Below are 20,976 nucleotides of genomic sequence, written 5' to 3' on the forward strand. Positions count from 1 at the left end.
GATTTTCCAAAATTTCAAATATGACATTGAGAAGTAATTGAACTTTATTTTTTGAAAATGTGATTGACCTATCATGCACTTATTAGGCAGCTGTTTATTAGCTCACCTGGCCCAAAGGGCCAAGTGAGCTTTTCTCATCACTTAGCGTCCGTCGTGGTCTGTCGTCCGTCGTCTGTCGTCGTTAACTTTTACAAAAATCTTCTGCTCTGCAAACTACTTGGCCAAATAAAATCAAACTTGGCCTCAATCATCATTAGGGTATCTAGTTTAAAAATTGTGTCTGGTGACCCGGCCAACCAACCAAGATGGCCGCCATGGCTAAAAATAGAACATAGGGGTAAAATGCAGTTTTTGGCTTATAACTCAAAAACCAAAGCATTTAGAGCAAATCTGATTGAGGTTTGATACTGATGATCTGGTCATCTATCTGCTCTAAAGTTTTCAGATGAATTGGACAACTGGTTGTTAGAGTGCTGCCCCTGAAAGGAAATTTTGCCGTTTTTTGATATTATCTTGAATATTATTATAGATAGAGATAAACTGTAAACAGCAATAATTTACATCAAAGTAAGACCTAGAAATAAGTCAACATGACCAAAATGGTCAATTTGACCCTCTAAGGAGTTATTGCCCTTTATAGTAAATTTTTAACAATTTTCATTAAATTTGTAAATTTTTACTAACATTTTCAACTGAAACTATTGGGCCAATCATTATAGTTAGAGATATTTGTACGCAGCAAGAATGTTCAGTAAAGTAAGATCTACAAACACAACACCATCACCAAAACACAATTTTGTCATGAATCCATCTGTGTCCTTTGTTGAATATTCACATAGACCAAGGTGAGTGACACAGGCTCTTTAGAGCCTCTAGTTCATTTTGTTACACTATAATTAAGAAAATTGATGATTAAAGTGAAATGATGTAACATTAAGAATAATTTCAGTGAAGGAATTAGGAGAAGCCTGTACAAAGAATGGACAATCATTAGAATGTAAAGATGCACAAGGCATATGTCAGAGTAATGCCTGTAGTTGTAATTCTGGATTTTATGACAATAATTTTGGAACTGCTGCTGGAACATGTGTAGCAGGTTGGTGGAATTTATTCCTATTTATTAAAACAAAAAAATTGATAGAAAACAAGAGTCTCAGGATAAAGAGATTTCAATATTGATTAAATTTCATTATGGGCTAGGATCATATAGAGTGTAACATAATGACCTATCATATTTACATATTTAAAATATATCAGATGAAACTTCAACTTTTCAGAGCTTGAGTTTTGTGATTAATGATAATCAGATAGATGTTTTGTTAAATACATGTCAACAGATATTCCAAATAAAGGCACAACCTTTTGTTATGGATGTTGCATTGACACGTTTGAAATGCTAATTTTTAAAGTTGATAGCAGGAGAGGTACAAGTATTAGCCTTTAAAAAAGGCTAGCCGTCTCTTAGCTGATGAAAATGGAAAGTGTTCTCGCTTTGTAGATTAATTCATTTAAAATAGCCACGTGCATATCAATCAACAAATTTTACCACACACCTGAGGTCACATGTTATGAAGTAGTATACATCGTTTAACGTTGTTGTTTACAAAACTCCAGAAGATTCGACTATTTATAGATAAAAATTACCTGTGTACCAATATCATGAATATGCATAATTAATGACCAGGCAAAATCTAATTGCTAAAATAGAGAGGACAAATCTGATACTCTACTGGATTAAGTGTTACCCTTATCCATTTGTATACGACCGCAAAAATTTAAAATATTTTGGTCATATATTGGTATCACGTTGGCGTCGTCGTCGTCGTCCGAAGACATTTGGTTTTGGCACTATAACTTTAGTATAAGTAAATAGAAATCTATGAAATTTTAACACAAGGTTCATGCATGACCACAAAAGAAAGGTTGGGATTGATTTTGGGAGTTTTGGTCCCAACAGTTTAGGAATAAGGGGCCAAAAAGGGCCCAAATAAGCATTTTCTTGGTTTTCGCACTATAACTTAAGTTTAAGTACATAGAAATCTATGAAATTTTGACACAAGGTTTATGACCACAAAAGGAAGGTTGGGATTGATTTTTGGAGTTTTGGTTTCAACAGTTTAGGAATAAGGGGCCAAAAAAGGGCCCAAATAAGCATTATTCTTGGTTTTGGCACAATAACTTTAGTATAAGTAAATAGAAAACAATGAAATTTAAACACCAGGTTTATGACCACAAAAGGAAGGTTGGGATTGATTTTGGGAGTTGAGGTCCCAACAGTTTAGGAATTAGTGGCCAAAAAGGGGCCCAAATAAGCATTTTTCTTGGTTTTCGCACGTTAACTTTAGTATAAGTATATGAAATCTATGAAATTTAAACACAAGGTTTATGACCATAAAATAAAGGTTGGGATTGATTTGGGGAGTTTTGGTCCCAACAGTTTAGGAATAAGGGGCCCAAAGGGTCCAAAATTAAACTTTTTTTGTTTGATTTCATCAAAAATTGAATAATTGGGGTTCTTTGATATGCTGAATCTAACTGTGTATGTAGATTCTTAATTGTTGGTTCAGTTTTCAAAATGGTCTACATTAAGGTCCAAAGGGTCCAAAATTAAACTTAGTTTGATTTTAACAAAAATTGAATCCTTGGGGTTCTTTGATATGCTGAATCTTAAAATGTACTTAGATTTTTTATTATTGGCCCAGTTTTCAACTTGGTCCAAATCGGGGTCCAAAATTAAACTTTGTTTGATTTCATAAAAAATTGAATAATTGGGGTTCTTTGATATGCCGAATCTAACTGTGTATGTAGATTCTTATTTTTTGGTCCCGTTTTCAAATTGGTCTACATTAAAGTCCAAAGGGTCCAAAATTAAACTAAGTTTGATTTTAACAAAAATTGAATTCTTGGGCTTCTTTGATATGCTGAATCTAAACATGTACTTAGATTTTTGATTATGGTCCCAGTTTTCAAGTTGGTCAAAATCAGGATCCAAAATTATTATATTAAGTATTGAGCAATAGCAAGAAATTTTTAATTGCACATTATTCAGCAATAGCAAGAAATCTTCAATTACACAGTATTGTGCAATAGCAAGAAATTTTCAATTGCACAATATTGCGCAATAGCAAGAAATCTTCAATTGCACAGTATTGTGCAATAGCAAGTATTTGCAATTGCACAGTATTGGACAATAGCAAGAAATATCTAATTGCACAATATTGCGTAATAGCAAGAAATTTTCAATTGGAGTTATCTTTCTTTGTCCAGAATAGTAGTTGAATCAACTTAAATCATTGTTTTATACAATATACAATGTATATTCACTTTTACTACCAACTGATAAATTAAAACAATCTTTACCATTCAGTGATAACAAGCACTTTTTTACATTTTAGTATTTTATGATGTATTTAAATGAGTAGTTATTATTGCAAACTCCATTAGAAATTTGAATTGAGATCATTTTTGGAATAAGGGAAAGGGGGATGTGAAAAAAAAATTGGGGGTGGGGGGGGGGGGTGGGGTTCCATTTTTCTCATTTCAGATTTCATAAATAAAAAGAAAATTTCTTCAAACATTTTTTTGAGAGGATTAATATTCAACAGCATAGTGAATTGCTCTAAGAGAAAACAAAAAAAATAAGTTCATTAGACCACATTCATTCTGTGTCAGAAACCTATGCTGTGTCAACTATTTAATCACAATCCAAATCTAGAGCTGAATCCAGCTTGAATGTTGTGTCCATACTTGCCCCAACCGTTCAGGGTTCAACCTCTGCGGTCGTATAAAGCTGCGCCCCGCGGAGCATCTGGTTATGTCAATATGTACATTTATTATCCCAAAATCTAGTTCTGTTCTTTAACTAGCTTGCCACAATCAAATGCTATGAATCTTATACACGAGGTTTATTACCACAAAGCATTAGATTAATTTTGAATTAGGGTGGCTTTCACTGTTCTAGAAGTATGCCCCTTTACAAATGGAAAAATTACTGAATTGGAGGTGGCGTCAATAATGTATTAGCTTGTGATTAGGTCTAGTTTATGGTGAATCACTATAGTGGTAAGTAAAAAGATATTTGGTATGCAGTTGTATAAGTATGGAGATTATTTGAAAATGTCCTCCCAAATCAACTGAACATACACCATGTACACAGAAACATTTGCCACTGGTATTTACACAAACAACGATTCACTCATGAATTTATTACTGTAAAAGTGTGAGGTAAAAAATTGTTTTATTTGTCTAGTGTCTCAGATCTGTTTAATTACACTTAGAAATAAACAAGAATGTGTCCATATTACATCGATGCCCCACTCACACTATCATTTTCTATGTTCAGTTGACCCTGAAATTGTGAAAAAATCTCTTATTTGGCATTAAAATTAGAAAGATCATAGGATAGGGAACATGTGTACTAAGTTACAAGTTGTTCAGACTTCAATTTCGTCATACATTACATTGACCAAAAACTTTAACCTGAAGCTGGACAGATGGACGAACGAACAGAAAACGAACAGACAAACAAACAGACGAACAGACTCACAGACAAGAAAAGATTATGCCCCTCTTCTATCGTAGGTTGGGCATAACAAAAATCATTTACCCCTCCTTTTGCCAAATGCTCCTTGGAGAAAAAATACCATTTGAAACAAATAAATAAGATAGAAATGTAGTGATCCTTAACATCTCAATCCTTTTTCTTCGTCTGTAAGCACACTGCTGCAGCATGTTTTTGAAAGCGTAATCAAGATATCTGTAGTATCTTTAAACTACTGTATTAATCATCAAAATGGCTTTCATAAAGGAGCAACCACTAAACTACTAAAAGGGGGGTCTGTGTCAGATTTATTTTCGCGTGATTTTTTCATTCAGTTATAAGGCAGTTAAGCTGCATTAAGCAAGCACCCTAGATTTGTGCTCTACCCAATAATACTGAAAACGTTCCATTGTTATCTAGCTGGTATAATTATGTTATTTATGACTAATTAGACATTTTCTTTTATTTCTGGAATACAAAAAATATGACCAGAAAAACCTTAAATGATTATCGAACTACCCAAAACTTTTGAAGTTGCACATAGGAAGTAGTGCTCAATAGATATTGTTCATGTACAACAAATCTTTCATGGCTTCAATTAACATTACATTGAACACCAAATAGGTGGACTTACCTTGTTTGTATTGGATACCAAAGCTTCTAAAATTCCGTACAAACAACGGTATTTTGCTGGCTCATCTTCATGTTCCACTAAAGAATTGTCCATTAGATTGACTAAAATTCTGTCCCCAGTGAAAGAGGGTCTTCAGAAATACTGTGAAACTGTTTACTCAGGTAGTGGTATAACCATATGTGGATTCTTAAAAATTCTAAAGAACTTCTAGACAATTTTAAATCTCCGTCTTTTTCTGAAATTAGTTTTATCAAAACTTTCGATTTTTCAGTCCTGTATACCACCATTCCCCATGTGAAATTGAAAAATCGCCTATAAGAAATAATCTGGATGCTGGAGTTTCTTATCGACAACATATTCGTTGAGTTTGGAGGTAGACTTGTCAAACAAATTATCGGCATTCCTATGGGAACAAACTATGAGCCTCTTCTTGCCGACCTCTTCTTATTTTCATATGAATCAGATTTCCTGCAGACACTTGTCAAATACAAGAAGATCAAAGAAGCCAGATTATTTAATTTCACTTTCAGATATATTGATGATGTTCTTTCAAAAAACAATCCGAAATTTCTGATTGGGTTCTCATTTTTAGACTTATATCTCGAATTTGACTTGCACAGTCATCTCAGTACCAGAGTTTATGACAGAGGAGACGATTTCAATTTTGAAATTATAAATTTGCCCCACCTTAGTAGCAATTTACCAACTTCACCTGTATATGGGATATATATTTCCCAACTTATTCAATATTCAAGAGCTTGCAGCTCATATTCAGACTTTGCAAAATGTCATCAGTGTCTGAGTAGAAAGTTGATGAACCAGGGGTATGTCAAAGAATGTCTCGTCCTTTTTCTAAAAAAGTTCATCGAAGGTACAAAGACCTTGTTGATAAATATTCCGTATCAACTTCACAAATAATACATGATGGTCTTGATGTATAGATTCTGTGTACTGATGTTGTTTATCATCTTAACAATGTGTTATATTGTTCTTTCATTTGTCTTTGTTCTATTATTAATATTACTTTTACTGTTGGATTGTTTTATATGGTATCCATTTAATGTGGCTCGGTACTTAAACATCCCGTCAATGTAATGTGTTTGTATTATCTTTCATTTTTTGCTGGTGTGTTTTGTTACTTTTGTATATACCACTTTTTGTGTTTCTTTGGTTCTTATAACTTAACTCTGTACTTTAAAAGATCCAGTCAGTATGATATTGTTTTATTATATGGCATGATAAATTTCTATTATGAATTAGAAACTACATTGCACCACAAACGTCAAAATTATTCAATTGCGTAGTGGAATGAACTGTTTGTGGATTCTTATAAATTCTATTATATAAATTTTAGACTATTTTAAATAACGGTCTATTTCTGAAATTAGTTCTTACATACTTTTGATTTTTATGCCCCACCTATGATAGTAGAGGGGCAGTATGTTTTCTGGTCCGTGAGTCCTTCTGTCTGTAAGTTTGTCTGTCCGTTCTTTCGTTTGTCTGTCTGTCTGTTCGTCCCACTTCAGGTTAAAGTTTTTGGTCAAGGTAGTTTTTGATGAAGCTGAAGCCCAATCAACTTGAAACTTTAAGTACACATGTTCCTTATGATATGATCTTTCTTATTTTAAAACAAAATAATACTTTTGACCCAACTTTCATGGTCCACTGAACATAGAAATTAAAAGTGTGAGTTTCAGGTTAAAGTTTTTGGTGAAGGTAGTTTTTGATGAAGTTAAAGTCCAATCAACTTTAAACTTAGTACACATGTTCCCTAATTGGTTGATCTTTTTACTTTTAAGGCCAAAGTAGATTTTTTACCAAATTTCACGGTCCATTGAACAAAGAAAATGATGATGCAAGTGGGGCATCCGTGTACTTTGGACACATCCTTGTTTAACCCTGTATGCCAATATTGCCCATGGCAAATTTTTGAATTGTTTGTATATACATTGAATGACAAATAAATGTGACGTATACAATTTTCTGACGGCAGACACGCAAATCAATGAATGTGTTTGTAGATAGATGTGTTTGTGTTCCTTTTAGAATTGTTACACAATGATGACTGATGTACACATATTTTGACTATTTAATTTATTATGCCTGTTTAGTTCACGCATCATTGTAAATATAATGGAATGTGATAAGACTGTCATCAAAGGGAGAGGTTTAGCGCTACAAATCCAGGTTTAATCCACCATTTTCTACATTTGAAAATGCCTGTACCAAGTCAGGAATATGACAGTTCTTGTCCATTAGTTTTTGATGTGTTTTGTCATTTGATTTTGCAATGTGATTAAGGACTTTCCGATTGGATTTTCCTCTGAGTTCAGTATTTTTGTGATTTTACTCTTTATTAGAGAGGAAATAAAGTTATATATCTAAGTTGGCGGTAATTTTAACTTCTCTTGCCAAATAAGGTTGTTGTTATTTTATGAATGAAACGAGGTCATGAAACAGATCCAGAAACAGACGTTGATGGGATGTCTTAAGTAATGTGGACAACTCGTTCCAGACAAGTCGGATTGAAACCACTCGAACCGTTTAAGTTGACAACTTTGACCATTTGTCAGATTTACTTAGGGTTTGATAAAATGTTAGACTAACATGTCTAGCATAGCCATAAATCTTTTGTGTGTTCATTGGGGTCTATGTAGGGGTATTTGGAGGGGTCTGAAGAAGGGAGGGGTTCACTATAGAATAGGGGATTTTATTTTTTCAAATTTTCAAAAAAACACTACTGTTGATTCATTTATTTTGTGGATACTAATTTTTGTGGATTGAGGAAAACTTACATGTTCGTGGATATTTGATTTCATGGTTTTGCCAAAGTCTGCATACAAGCCATAAGAAAGTTTGTCATTCGTTGTACATTTAATTTCGTGGTTCAACTGTTCCCACGAAATCCACGAAAATTGCTATCCAACGAATAATAATGAATCCACAGTATTTTTGGGATTCTTTAACAGCATCAATCTAACAATGTATTTAGATTTTAAAATTGGGCCATGATAGGTAAAAGTCCAATTTTAAATTTATCAGGTTTTTTACCACAAATTCACTCTCTGTTAGAAACCCATATTATGTCAAATTTTTAATCACAATCCAAATTCAGAGCTGTATCAAGCTGGAATGAAGTGTCCATACTTGCACTATCTGTTCAGGGTTTGTATCAAGCTTCGCTCAGCGGAGCATTATATATTTAATTATTGCCCTTCGACAGATGAAATGTGTTTAATAACATGGGACATTGAAAGGCTTTAATTTAAACTATTGGTATAACTTGTATTAACTCATAACTGTATTTATACAGAAAGGTGTAGGAGGATCATGTGCAGGAGTGGGAACAGCAACAGAATGTTCAGACAAAAACTTTGTATGTTCAACAGAAACTGGTGGCAGTAAATGTAGATGTACAGCTTACTACTTTGATAGTGATCTAAACATCAATAATGTTGGGGAACTTGTACACTAAGTAAATTTATAACCAACAAAAAATTGCAAGATTGCTAATGAGACAACTCTCCACAAGAGGCCAAATGATTCAGAAATTAACACCTATGGGTCACAGTACATAGTCAGCTATAAAAGTCTCAGAAATGACAAATGTAAAAACCAATTCAAACAGGAAAATTAGATTTTGTTATTGCCTAAACAAAGGTGTATTACAAAGTATTTACAAAATTTACTTCTAAAAGTTCTTAACCTTACAATTCCTAATGGTCCCAGTTATTAAACAAAGAATGTTATTAATATATATGCTGTTAAAATTAATGCTGCATTCATATTTTTTGGGCAGAGCTTGCACCTGGAGGAGGTTGTAGTCAAGATGTCCAGTGTGTAGCTAATGCTGAATGTAGCAGTACTGAAAACATGTGTAGATGTAAAGACAATTTTTATGATAATGATTTGACAGATTCTGGAGTGGGAGGAGTTTGTACTCTAAGTAAGATTTGTCATTACATTTTGTATTCCTTTTGCCCTCTGCATACTATGTCCTAAAATTAGTTTCTATTCTCTTATCTTTAATTTTCCTCAACCAAATGTTATGAAAATTATACTCAATGCTTATGACCACAAACTACAGCTTAATACTAAAATTAGATGTGGTATGATTTCCAATGAGACAACAGTTCACAAGAGACCAAATGACAACGAAATTAACATCTGTAGGTCACTGTTCTGCCTTCAAAAATGAGCCAACTATTAAAGGCCCTGAAATATAAAACAATTCAAACAGGACTAACCACCTAATTTATGTTCAAAATATTAAATGAAAAGCAAATATATGTTACAAAACAACAAACCACAACCACTGAATTACAGACTCATGACTTTGGACAGTCACATTTAGAATTTGACATGGTTAAACATATCAGCAGGCAGAGCTCCAGATAAGCTGCATATTTGTGTAATCACTCAATAAAAATAATTGAAAACCCAATGCAATTGCAATTGCCCATTGCAGAGTTCTAAAACCCAATTCATGCAAAGAAAAACCCAATAATTTGTTAAAATCATGAGTTCTTAAAGCTTTTAGTCTTTGTGGGTTATTTAAATTACCCTTATCTATTATGTAGTTTTCGTGTAAATCTATTATTGTAATATTAAAAATTGGAAATGTCCTTTTGTTCTAAAAATAGATCGTTGAAAGGGTCCCTCTTGAAATATTTCGTTGCCTGAAGGTACATGTGGTGAGGAAAACATTTTGATCTAAGCTGTCTTTATCCATTTAGGGGTAACCATGTCGTCATAATTCTTTTCCTACTTCTCAGGATTTAGCATAACACTTAGCAATGAATTAAAACAAAAGTAAATTTCCCGTAAAATTATTGAATAGAAGCATGTTTTAGTTTCCTTTTGAGTGGAACATGATGATGACTCAGCTAGTGTTGTCAGGACGCGTCTCTTGAACACAAGGGGTCATGCAATGGCCCGTCTAGGCGTGTTTTCGTGCCTTAACGATACATGTATATAACAGGGTTAGAACTCGTCAAAACTAAATCATTTGGAACATGAAAGGCCAAATCACTTATATGAAGTCAGCATCAGAAACAAAAAGTTCTAAAAAGGGACAAGTAAATCCAGATTTGTGTAAATAAGATAAGACAAAAACATTGTTTATTTTTAGTTCAAGAGTATATATAGTATACATCTCAATTTAGTTAATGAGTGAACACACATTCACTTAAATGTGTTAATGAAAAAACCCAATACATGAAGGAGCTTGGTGGTGAAAACCCCAATTTGATATTTGCTTGAGGGGTGACTTGGAATTAATAATGCAATTGAAAAACTATTTCATTCAATTAAATAAAAAATTGAGGGGTGAAAACCCCAATTTGTGATTTTTTTTCTGGAACTCTATGCAGGCACTCAACCCTCCCCTTTACCATGAACAGTTGTGTAATATTATAAACATTATAAAGAACAAACTATAAAAATCAGTTTGATACCAATAGAAATAGATCTAACAATAAGAGTAGATGTGGCCCCACTGCTTTCCTGAACAGTAAACTTTCTTTCTGTGCAAATCTTTCTGTGCAAATCTCTTAAAAGATTCAAATTGTAGTTTAAAATACCAAAATAATGATGCAAATAAGAATACCCAATAAATCAAAAGATCAATTTTCATTAATACAGATGTTGACAGTTAATTTTTTAAAACAATTATCAGAATCCTGAATAAGTGTATTTATATATAAATGTACTGATATTTATACAAGGTTGCATAACTTCTACTTACAGAAAAAGGTGTAGGAGATAAATGTACTGCACCAGGAACAACAACAGAATGTTCTGACAGTTTCTCGTCATGTACAACAGAGAATGGAGGAGAAAGTAAATGTAGATGTACAGCCAACTACTATGATAGCGATCTAGACAACAGTAATATAGGAGGAACTTGTACACGAAGTAAGATTATAGACTATATATCAGTTATTTGTTACCAAATACAGGCTTGTTTAGTCCGCAGTTCTATTTACCGAAATTGAACTTCACAGATAGGGATGCAGACTATACAGTACTATAAGCAAGAAATAAGTTGCTTTCACCTGGCTTTACGTTCATCAATGTTTGTTATTAAAATTGTTGAAAGCACTCTAATCATTTTCAAAACTTATGATTTTACTGAATTCATTTTAATATAGTTTTTGGAAAGTTTGCTATAGCTTGCTAATAATAGCTACTTTCCTTAGGCTTCTGCCTCAACTTCTCATGAGACAGACTATCGCAATGTTTTGCTCCAAGATAATGTAGTACTAGTCTGTCGATGCTAGTATTCTGATTCTTTGATATTTTGAGTTGCTACTCTTGACTTTTGAAAAGATTACAGCTTGAATAAAAAAGGAATGAATGTTCACCTACAATTCAGATGAATTTAACTTCATTTCGAAAATAAGTATCACAAACACTATTTTGAGGATTAGCCATTGGCTGAAGAGAAAAACTAAAGAAATCTACGCGAGACAGGGTTTTATTCATGAATATTTCATGAATGAACATTTCCCCCCACTATTTTTTACTATGAACGATATTTACAACTGTTTATTATTGAATAAGTAAAAGCCTGAGTGTATCGAAAGAGTCAGATATGCGAGGACAAGTTGATATTTGCCCAAGTTGTCGGACAATTGACACGTGATAATGGTTTGATATATTTTAACAATACACAGGTGATAGAATATAAAATAATCGATAATTATATGGCTAATGTCTTACATCAAGGACGATTTTAAGGTAAATACCGGCTTTAATAGAAAAGTGAATTGTTTTTTTCAAACTGACATCGATCTGAGATTTTGATGCCAAAAATCTTTTGAAAACTTTTAATTCCGTTATTTAAATACTAACTGTTTCACATTCCAATGTTCAGTATGCTCATTCAAGTGGATCAAACTGACAACAGAAAAACATCGTCCTAATGACAACAAGTATCATAGCATCTGTATAATTTAAAAGCAACCGAGTCATCATCTACTACATAGAATATTACAGTTCAGTGTATCAAGACCAAGATCAAGCTAAAGACAAGTGGTGTAGAAATTACTAAAATGATTTAATAACATTTGTCCATGTTCTAGCAAAATGACTTTCTTGGTGCTTAACAATGCAGTGGCGGATCCAGAACTTTTTATCCTCACACTTTATTCCTGGTGCAGTATGATTCTTTAAGTTTGACCTATAATTAACAATGTGTCGTCCTAACACAGTGGCAATGATTACTAGTATATCAAATACATGGCTTAAAACAAAAATCTCAAATGTCATTGCCTCAATGGTAATTACACAGCAGCAACTTAAATGAGTTACAGGGTTATAAGCACCTCAGATCAACATTATATGAATCTAGTGAATATAAACTTTTTATTCTTGAGGTCATACTACTATTGTTATGCCCCCACCATATTGAGTTTTATCCTTGTTTTTTCTTTAAGTATTACGTCCCTTACTTGTACGTATGTTCAAACATCCCAAAATTGATTTCTGTTCTCTTACTTTAGGTTGCCTGAACCAAATTTTATGAAACTTATACGCAATGCTTATAACCACAAAACACAAGTCAAGTTTGAATTTTGTTGGCGTCACTTTTACCATTCTAGATGTAAAGGGGTGAAATTTTTAGTGTACACTATCAATAGATATAGGAAGATGTGGTGTGAGTGCCAATGAGACAACTCTCCATCCAATTAACAATTTAAAAATTAAACCATTATAGGTTAAAGTACGGCCTTCAACACGGAGCCTTATTATTTACCCTTGTATATAAGTTTGACTTGTAGCTTTCTTCGGTTATACATTTATCAGGTGAACATGCAAACAGTCTTTAGATTTGGAAGCATAGTTATATAAAACAGGAATGTGTCCAAAGTACACGGATGCCCCATCCGCACTACCATTTTCTATATTCAGTGGACCGTGAAAAAGGAGTAAAAACTGATTTGGCATTGAAATTAGAAAGATTATACCATAGGGAACATGTGTACTAAATTTCAAGTTGATTGGACTGCAACTTCATCCAAAACTTCCTTGACCAAAAACGTTAACCTGAATGGGACAGACAGACTAATGGACAGAAGGATGAACGGTACCACAGACATGACAGACCAGAAATCATAATGTCCATAAATGGGGCATAAAAAGTGATTTTTGGAAATTGCTGGCGAGACAATGGTTTAGTTTGAAAAATCTCATTTTAATTGAGATTAGTTGGCCCTGCCCCCTCAGTCATGGTCTATTGACTTTGAAACTAATTCTTAATTTACATGTTTTAGTTTGTTTATTAGATCGGTTCAAGGGGAACAATTAGTAGTAGGCCAATGTTGATTGGTATTCAGTTGTATAAGTAAGCATAAGGACATGTCATTTCCATGGAAATATTTAGCCCTCCCCTTCAGTCATGGTCTATTGACTTTACTAGTTTTGCTTAGTTTACACGTAAGAGTTATGTTTATGATTATATTAGTTTAAGATGAACTGCTAATGCTAGGTCAATGATATTTGGTACTCAAATTTATTGGCATTTGCAAGTATCGATTCCATATATAGAGATTATATAGGTCCACCCCCTCTTTGACTTTGTGAAATTTTTACATAGTTTACAAGTAAGTGTTTGTGATTAGGTTTGTTAAAAGAGAATGACTTATAATAAGTCAATGGTATTTGATACACAGTTTTATTAGCATTTTAAGATTGGCACATTTACATGAAGATATTGTTTAGCCATTTACTTCAGTCATGGTTCATTGACTTTGAATATTTGCATAACTTGTCTTACATGTAAAAGTATTACTATTTTAATTTCAACATTTGTATACTAAAAATTACAATAAGGCTAGACATATCATTGTGATAACAATTTATATTCAAAATTGAATTAGAAACTGATAAATATCAAAATTAAATGCCTCTTTACAATTTATTTTTTTTCACTGCGCAAGATAGACTGGAAGCTTCTTGAATTTATCAGAACAAAAAAAGCTTAAAAGTTAAAACAGCTTATTTAAGCATAACATTGTATACACTACCAAAAGTAATCAGGTATTTCTTTCTTTTTGATGTTTCATACTGACACATGTGTTATGTTTTCGCTTCATATCCTTCAAACATTATAATTTGCTCAAATACATTGATTTTGTCTGTTTTTACAGAAAAGGAATTAGGAGCTGAATGCACAAATAATGTACAATGTTTGGATTTGAATTCTGAATGTGGAATTTGGTCTGCAAAATCTGTCTGCTATTGTAAATTAGGATTCTATGACAACAACAATGTTAACATTGAAGGAACCTGCATTGCATGTAAGTTTACTATAAGAATATATCTAAATATTAATATAAAAATAAATTCAGAATAATACATATTTTATGTTCATTAAATTAATATGCAAAACTTTGCTAAAGACACAAGCATATCCAAGCAGTTAGGAGATATATACACACTGTTAGGAGTAGCCAAAGGAACACCACAATCAAAAAGAGGGGGACAAATTGTCCCTTTTGTCGTAAATTGTTCTTTAGTTTCCTATGTCAAACTGAAATAATTAAATCAATAAAAAGAAAGTCACTTCTTAAAATATAAGATATATATCTAATGTCAGTTTCTTGTTGTAAATTGCCACATTATAGTTTATAGATAATTTTTTATGATTTAACAATTAATGCTTAAAATAAGTTTTTATAAGACCCCCAAAAATTTTGCGGTTGTATATTGGTTCGTCATTGACAAAGATATTTGGTTTTCTCACAATAACTTTAGGCCTATTTTTGTCAACTTATAATAAATACAAAATTGAATTGTTTGCAGTAAATGAGTTGAAAGTTGGGATTCCAACTTTGACTTTGAGATCAGAAACTTATTTAGAAATAGAATGGACAGCACCAACAGCTTCAGGTGCTGTAGAAGAATTCCAATATCAAGTAGGCTCAGGAATTGCAATATCTGTCAACCAGGAAACAACAGCTAATGTTACTGGATTGACTCCTGGTAGCTTGTACACAATAAGAATTATCTCTGTGGATACAAACAGTGGACCAACTACTCAGACAACTTATGTTGAAATTAGTTTTGCAACGAGTAAGTATTTGCAAGGAAGTTATATGAGAAGGAGAGTGAACACTCTGATTTATACGAAATTAGCATCCCCAGGATAGCAGTTTGATCAAAGAAAAATGATTAGAATATAAAGAAACCGGCTATTATAGCGAGCAGTTTGGGCTATTAGAAAAATCGCATATGTAACGTAATTGTTATCAGTGACTGGGTCGTTAAAGTTCAGGTGTATTTTTGGTAACAATGCAGTGTATATTGGTTTATGAAATGGAAAAAGATTGTACGCGCAATTTCAAAATCAATTGTCTGTCTACGGTGAAAAAAGTTAAAGAAATTACAAAGTTATGAGGGTTTAAAGGAAATTTAGTGTGCAATTTTTTTTCAAGGCAACACTACATTGCTTTAAACAAAGATTTTCGCGTCACTTTTTAATTTCTGTTGATGGATTGGCAGGTACTAATTATAGAAAATATACAAATATGCAAAGAACTTTAGTTATGGTGACCGGCAAAAACCGGAAGGAATATTTGCAATTGAAACATACAGAAATTAATCGCAAACAACGTAAAAGTGCTTTCTGTTGATATTAACATTTACAACAATGAGACAGATATTCATTTCATTTCTATAATAAGTTTACTTTTAACATGAAATTTTTATTTTTTATTACTAAATAAAAAGTATCACACAAAATCTTATTTAAACATGTCTACAAGGATTGGGATAGTTAACTATACAAATCCTTGATGTCAATAATTGTATATCCGGTCAGTTTATGACACCTCGGGTATTTCCGTTCTTACTCAGGTATGTAATAAGGACAAAATCTCCCTCTGTGAGAGAGTCGGTCTCAACTATTTAACACCAACTTACAGAAAATTCGGTATCATTTAATGTGTAATTATTGTCTTTCGTCCTCTCTCCTTCTCATTATAACCTCCTTGGTTTTGTAAGGGTTAATTTTTAAAGCACATCTGTTTGTGTGGAATAAACCAGCCAATTTGAACAGCCATGAATATATATTTTGTAATAGACAGAGGTTTAGTAAACTTGTATTTTTTAAAAGAAAGTTGTGAGGTTTGATTTCAAATGACATTCCAGGTTTTTTCATTTTACTGTTTTATTGTTTTTAATTTTTGTATATTTAATTATGTGTTTATCAGGAAATTGCTATAAGAAAATCTCAAAAAATTCTTATTTTACAGTAGTTTTCATTTCCATTCTTAACATGCCAACTAGATGATTTTCAATGATATCATAACATGATTTTGAACAGACTTCACAGTCTGTAAAAACTTTATGTTATGCAAATTTGTTATTTGTCACCTGTTTAAATTTTCATTTTTCCTGAATTAAATGACTTGATTTCAAGAATCTCTCAGGCAATTTTAAGTATTGATTTAAACAGACCCTTAAATAAATGTAAGTATTGATCAGTTGTCAATTACCAAATTTGTTCATCAGCATTGTTTTGGATGTTTCTCATTAGAAAAATGTGAACTCATAGAAAATGGATATGAGTGAGCTCAAACTTAGTTTTTCTTGTGTTTTTTTTTAAATCTGAAGCAATTTGTTGTATTTTTAACTTACATTTTATGTGGGGTCCTTTAAGCTTATAAATTTAACATAACTCATTCCATTGCAGTAAGCTAAAAAAAGGGATTAGTGAAAACAAATCCGTTGAAGCTTAAATTGTCAGAAGTTATCTTTTCTTTAGTAGTTTTGGGGTGGTTTTGCCAAGGGAGGACTTGTAGAACCTAGGATCTTCTAGTTAAAAAAAAAAAACAGATCAAAATACATGTCTAATTTTCATTAAAAATAAAAGAAAATTTTAGCTTAGATAGTAGTCTGAAGTACTTTCTTTACTTTATAGTGCCTGCGGTACCAGGACCTTTAGATCTGGCCAATAGTGATATCATAGCTTCAGATGGACAAATAACAATCAAATGGAAATCTACAGGAACAGTTATGTCTTATACTGTAACTATTAGTGAACTGGTTACAACTCCAACTAAAGTATATGTTCCTTACCAAGTGATTGGTGGTTATGTAGCTAAAAATGGATACAGATACACACTTACAGTAAAAGCCCATAGTAACAGTCTAGAGAGTGCTGAATATACAGAGGTGTTTCGAACTGTGATTACACGTAAGAGGGATCAATTAGTATCATGTTTAAATAATATATCTTGCCACATGTGTATATGTTCTTCCTGTTTTGCCTATTTTAGTTCAGAAACAAAAACAAATACCTGTTATAAAGTTCTTGTCAGAAATTATCCATTCTAGTAAACTGGCTTATAATGTCCATTCATCTTTTATATCATATTATAATGAAGATATTTAATTTGACTAGCTTAAAATAGTTGTTAATATTTCAGACCAGGAGACCTGGGGTTTTGCAGAAGAACCAATAAATAAAATACTAAACTATATTCTTTTTTTAATATGTCGAATATCAACTTTGAAAACAAGAAATGTAAAGTTATTCATGTTTCAGAAATTTAACATGTTTTCATAAGTTAGTTTTTGATTCAGGAACCGAACTATTTTCTCTGTCATTTACTTTGCTTTAACTTAATAAAAGGAACATTCATGACTTAAATATGGACAGGTAAAACAGAATATAAGTTATTTTGTAAGTGCACAAGTGAATTGGCTGTGAAAGTTATATAAACTTTGATTAATAAAATAAAATTGACTTCATTTTCAACAGAGCCACAACCACCTACTGTTCGATCAACCTGCCTAGATGATGATCCTAAATCTACATCTATCTATGTGAGATGGCAGGCACCTACCTTCCCTAATGGAGATATACTATACTACCTGGTAGATACAGTGTCTGGGCCTACAATAGTACCACAGTTTAATACCTCAACTAAAGTGTTAGATCAAAAAGTTGAACCTTTACAAGAAGGTACATACAATCAAGTAATTTAAATAATTGAAATCTTCTGCATTATGTACTTTTTTGCGCAAGTACTTATTTTTTGCATAGCTGGTATTACCGACACATGTTCTTATAATAATCATATAACTTATGGTTAGGTTGCAATTTTGTAGTGTTAAAAAAAAACGCTTGCAAAAGATAAAATTCTATTCTGTTTGATAATTATAAAAATTTCCTGTGATGATTAAAATACGAGGCCCCTCATGGGGGGGTCCTAGTAATCACATAATCACCATTTTTTTGCCAATATAATCACATAATCATTAAATATTTGCTTATCTTTAGTAATCAAATAATCATAAACTAAAAATACAGTCCTAGGTAATCAAATAATCATGAAATATTTGGCTTAATAATCAAATAATCATTAAAAAAACGGCCAAGTAATCACATAATCAAAAACCCCATGAGGGCCCTCAAATACAAGTAACAATCATTAAAGCATGTGTGTTGAGAGCACTGTACTGGATTTTCTTTTCTTATAAGAACACTTAAGGCCAAATAATTTAAAGACAAGGATGTATATATAACTGAATACATGAGGAGCTATAAGTCAAACTGCCTGAAGGAGTCGGAACTAAGTTTCTTGATATTTCATTTATTTATATAATTATATCATTTAATAAAATTTGCTTATATATAATTATAAGAAAATGTGGTATGAGTGCCAATGAGACAACTCTCCATCCAAGTCATAATTTATAAAAAATATTCATTATAGGTCAAAGTGTGGTTTTCAACAAGCAGCCTTGGCTCACATCGAACAGCAATCTATAAAGGGCCCCAAAAATTTATAGTTTAAAACCATTAGAATGGGAAAACCAACAGTCTAATTTGTATATAAAATGAGAAAGGAGAAACACTTATGAATCACATCAACAAATGACTACTACTTTATGAACATCATATTCCGACTTAGGACTGGAGCCATCAATTGCAGCGAGTTAAACATTTTAATGGTACCAAACCTTCACCCTTATCTGAAACAATAGTGAAGCATTACAACATAGAAAGACATTCTATAAAAAATCAATTTAAATGGCTAATTAACTCAATAAAAAGCATGCATATTAACACAAGTGAACATACACTGAACCCATAAATTTGATCTATGATACAATGTAAATACAAAATCAATAAAATAAGGGATGAATAATTTTAGTAACAATATTATACCACTATATCCACTTCAGTTGAAGTTGGATAGTTGTTTAATTGGTAATCCTACCACATCTCCTTAATTTTATACAGAAATTGGCATGAAAGTACCTTTAAAATACAGAAAATCTGTTTTCCTGTCAATTTGAAAAGTGTATTATTTTAACATTTTGCTGCAATTAACAATTTAGGTCGACAAAAAAAGAATTTAATTCAATGCCAAAAAGAAGAAAACAAATTAAGAGTAAAAACAAATATTAGTCTTTTGCCTAACAAAAAAATGAAACAAATCTATTTCCTTAACCTAATTTTTCTCTTGCAGCAAAGCAGTACTGTTTTACAGTTAAAACAGTAAATGACGGTCCAGATAATATCCGTACCAGTGTCCCTAGCTCTCAACAATGTTGCTACACAAGGGCAGGATGTAAGTGCATTAGATTAGACATGAAATTTTTTAGAATAATTTTCCATGGGATATTTTTAAAACTTTAGCAGTCATGAAAAAAAATTCATATGTATGCCCCAATTCTACAAATCTCTGATTGATGAGAAGACTGTGCTGATTGTTCCAAACATCAACTATAAAAGCAACAAGTTAGCTTATGTGGAAAACTTTAAACTCGAAAATATTCATAATTACAGAATAGGCAAATATTTTATTATGTTCTTACCTGATTTTTGTCTCTCTTTTTTTATGAATTTACAAATCTAATTTGTACATTACTTGATTTATCACTTTTATTTATATATATATATATATCACAGAAACTTGTGACCTTAAGTCCTAGTCACACAATAATGTTTATGAGTTTGTAATTTGCAGATAATAATTATATATACTAGGGATGTCAACTCGGTGAATATTTACTAATCAAGTACTCATTGGATTTACCCAGAGATACTGAGTACTCGCTCTGTGAAAAATCTACAAAATGAAACACAAATCATACCCATTTTATGTATTGTGGATTGTCTAATGAACATAAACCTCAACCTTGTTACCTAAGACTAGATGTTTTATAGTCTAATTAATAGTTCATTTACTACATGTACTTATTATACAAACTGCTTATAATCTAATTAAGTAATTAATTAGTAATTATAGAAAAATGATAACTCAAACAACAGTATTTCAGAACCGTAAAACCACATTTAAAATCAACGAAGGGTTTTTATTAGCTCACCTGTCCCGAAGGGACAAGTGAGCTTATGCCATCACTTGGCGTCCGTCGTCGTCCGTCGTCTGTCTTCTGTCGTCTGTCGTCCGTCGTCGTCTGTCGTCGTAAACTATTTCAAGAATCTTCTCCTCTGAAACTACTGGGCCAAATACTTTCAAACTTTAACTGAATGTTCCTTAGGGTATCTAATTTATAAATTGTATCCGAAGTTTTGATCTATCAACAAACATGGTCGCCATTGCTAAAAATAGATCATAGGGGTCAAATGCAGTTTTTGGCTTATAACTAAAAAAACAAAGCATTTAGAGCAAATCTGACATGGTGGTAATATTGTTTATCAGGTCAAGATCTATCTGCCCTGAAATTTTCAGATGAATCAGACAACCTGTTGTTGGGTTGCTGCCCCTGAATTGATAATTTTAAGGAAATTTTGCTGTTTTTGTTTATTATCTTGAATATA

The 20,976-nt window shown here is 32.2% G+C and overlaps 1 protein-coding gene across 1 annotated transcript in view; it reads left to right on the forward strand.

The window, feature by feature from the left end:
- Window positions 1–445: 445 nt before the first annotated feature.
- LOC134686637 (tyrosine-protein phosphatase 10D-like) overlaps window positions 446–20,976 on the forward strand; it is a 58,125-nt gene continuing 37,594 nt past the window's right edge. Inside the window, exons 1-10 of the mRNA XM_063546312.1 lie at window positions 446–464; window positions 950–1,096; window positions 8,492–8,575; window positions 8,974–9,120; window positions 10,923–11,090; window positions 14,327–14,476; window positions 14,982–15,251; window positions 17,101–17,376; window positions 17,944–18,147; window positions 19,661–19,762. Coding sequence (XP_063402382.1) covers window positions 446–464; window positions 950–1,096; window positions 8,492–8,575; window positions 8,974–9,120; window positions 10,923–11,090; window positions 14,327–14,476; window positions 14,982–15,251; window positions 17,101–17,376; window positions 17,944–18,147; window positions 19,661–19,762 — 1,567 coding nt within the window. The remainder of the gene's footprint in view (window positions 465–949; window positions 1,097–8,491; window positions 8,576–8,973; window positions 9,121–10,922; window positions 11,091–14,326; window positions 14,477–14,981; window positions 15,252–17,100; window positions 17,377–17,943; window positions 18,148–19,660; window positions 19,763–20,976) is intronic.

The sequence above is a fragment of the Mytilus trossulus genome, chromosome 10 (genome assembly GCF_036588685.1).
Source record: "Mytilus trossulus isolate FHL-02 chromosome 10, PNRI_Mtr1.1.1.hap1, whole genome shotgun sequence".
Classification (NCBI taxonomy): domain Eukaryota; kingdom Metazoa; phylum Mollusca; class Bivalvia; order Mytilida; family Mytilidae; genus Mytilus; species Mytilus trossulus.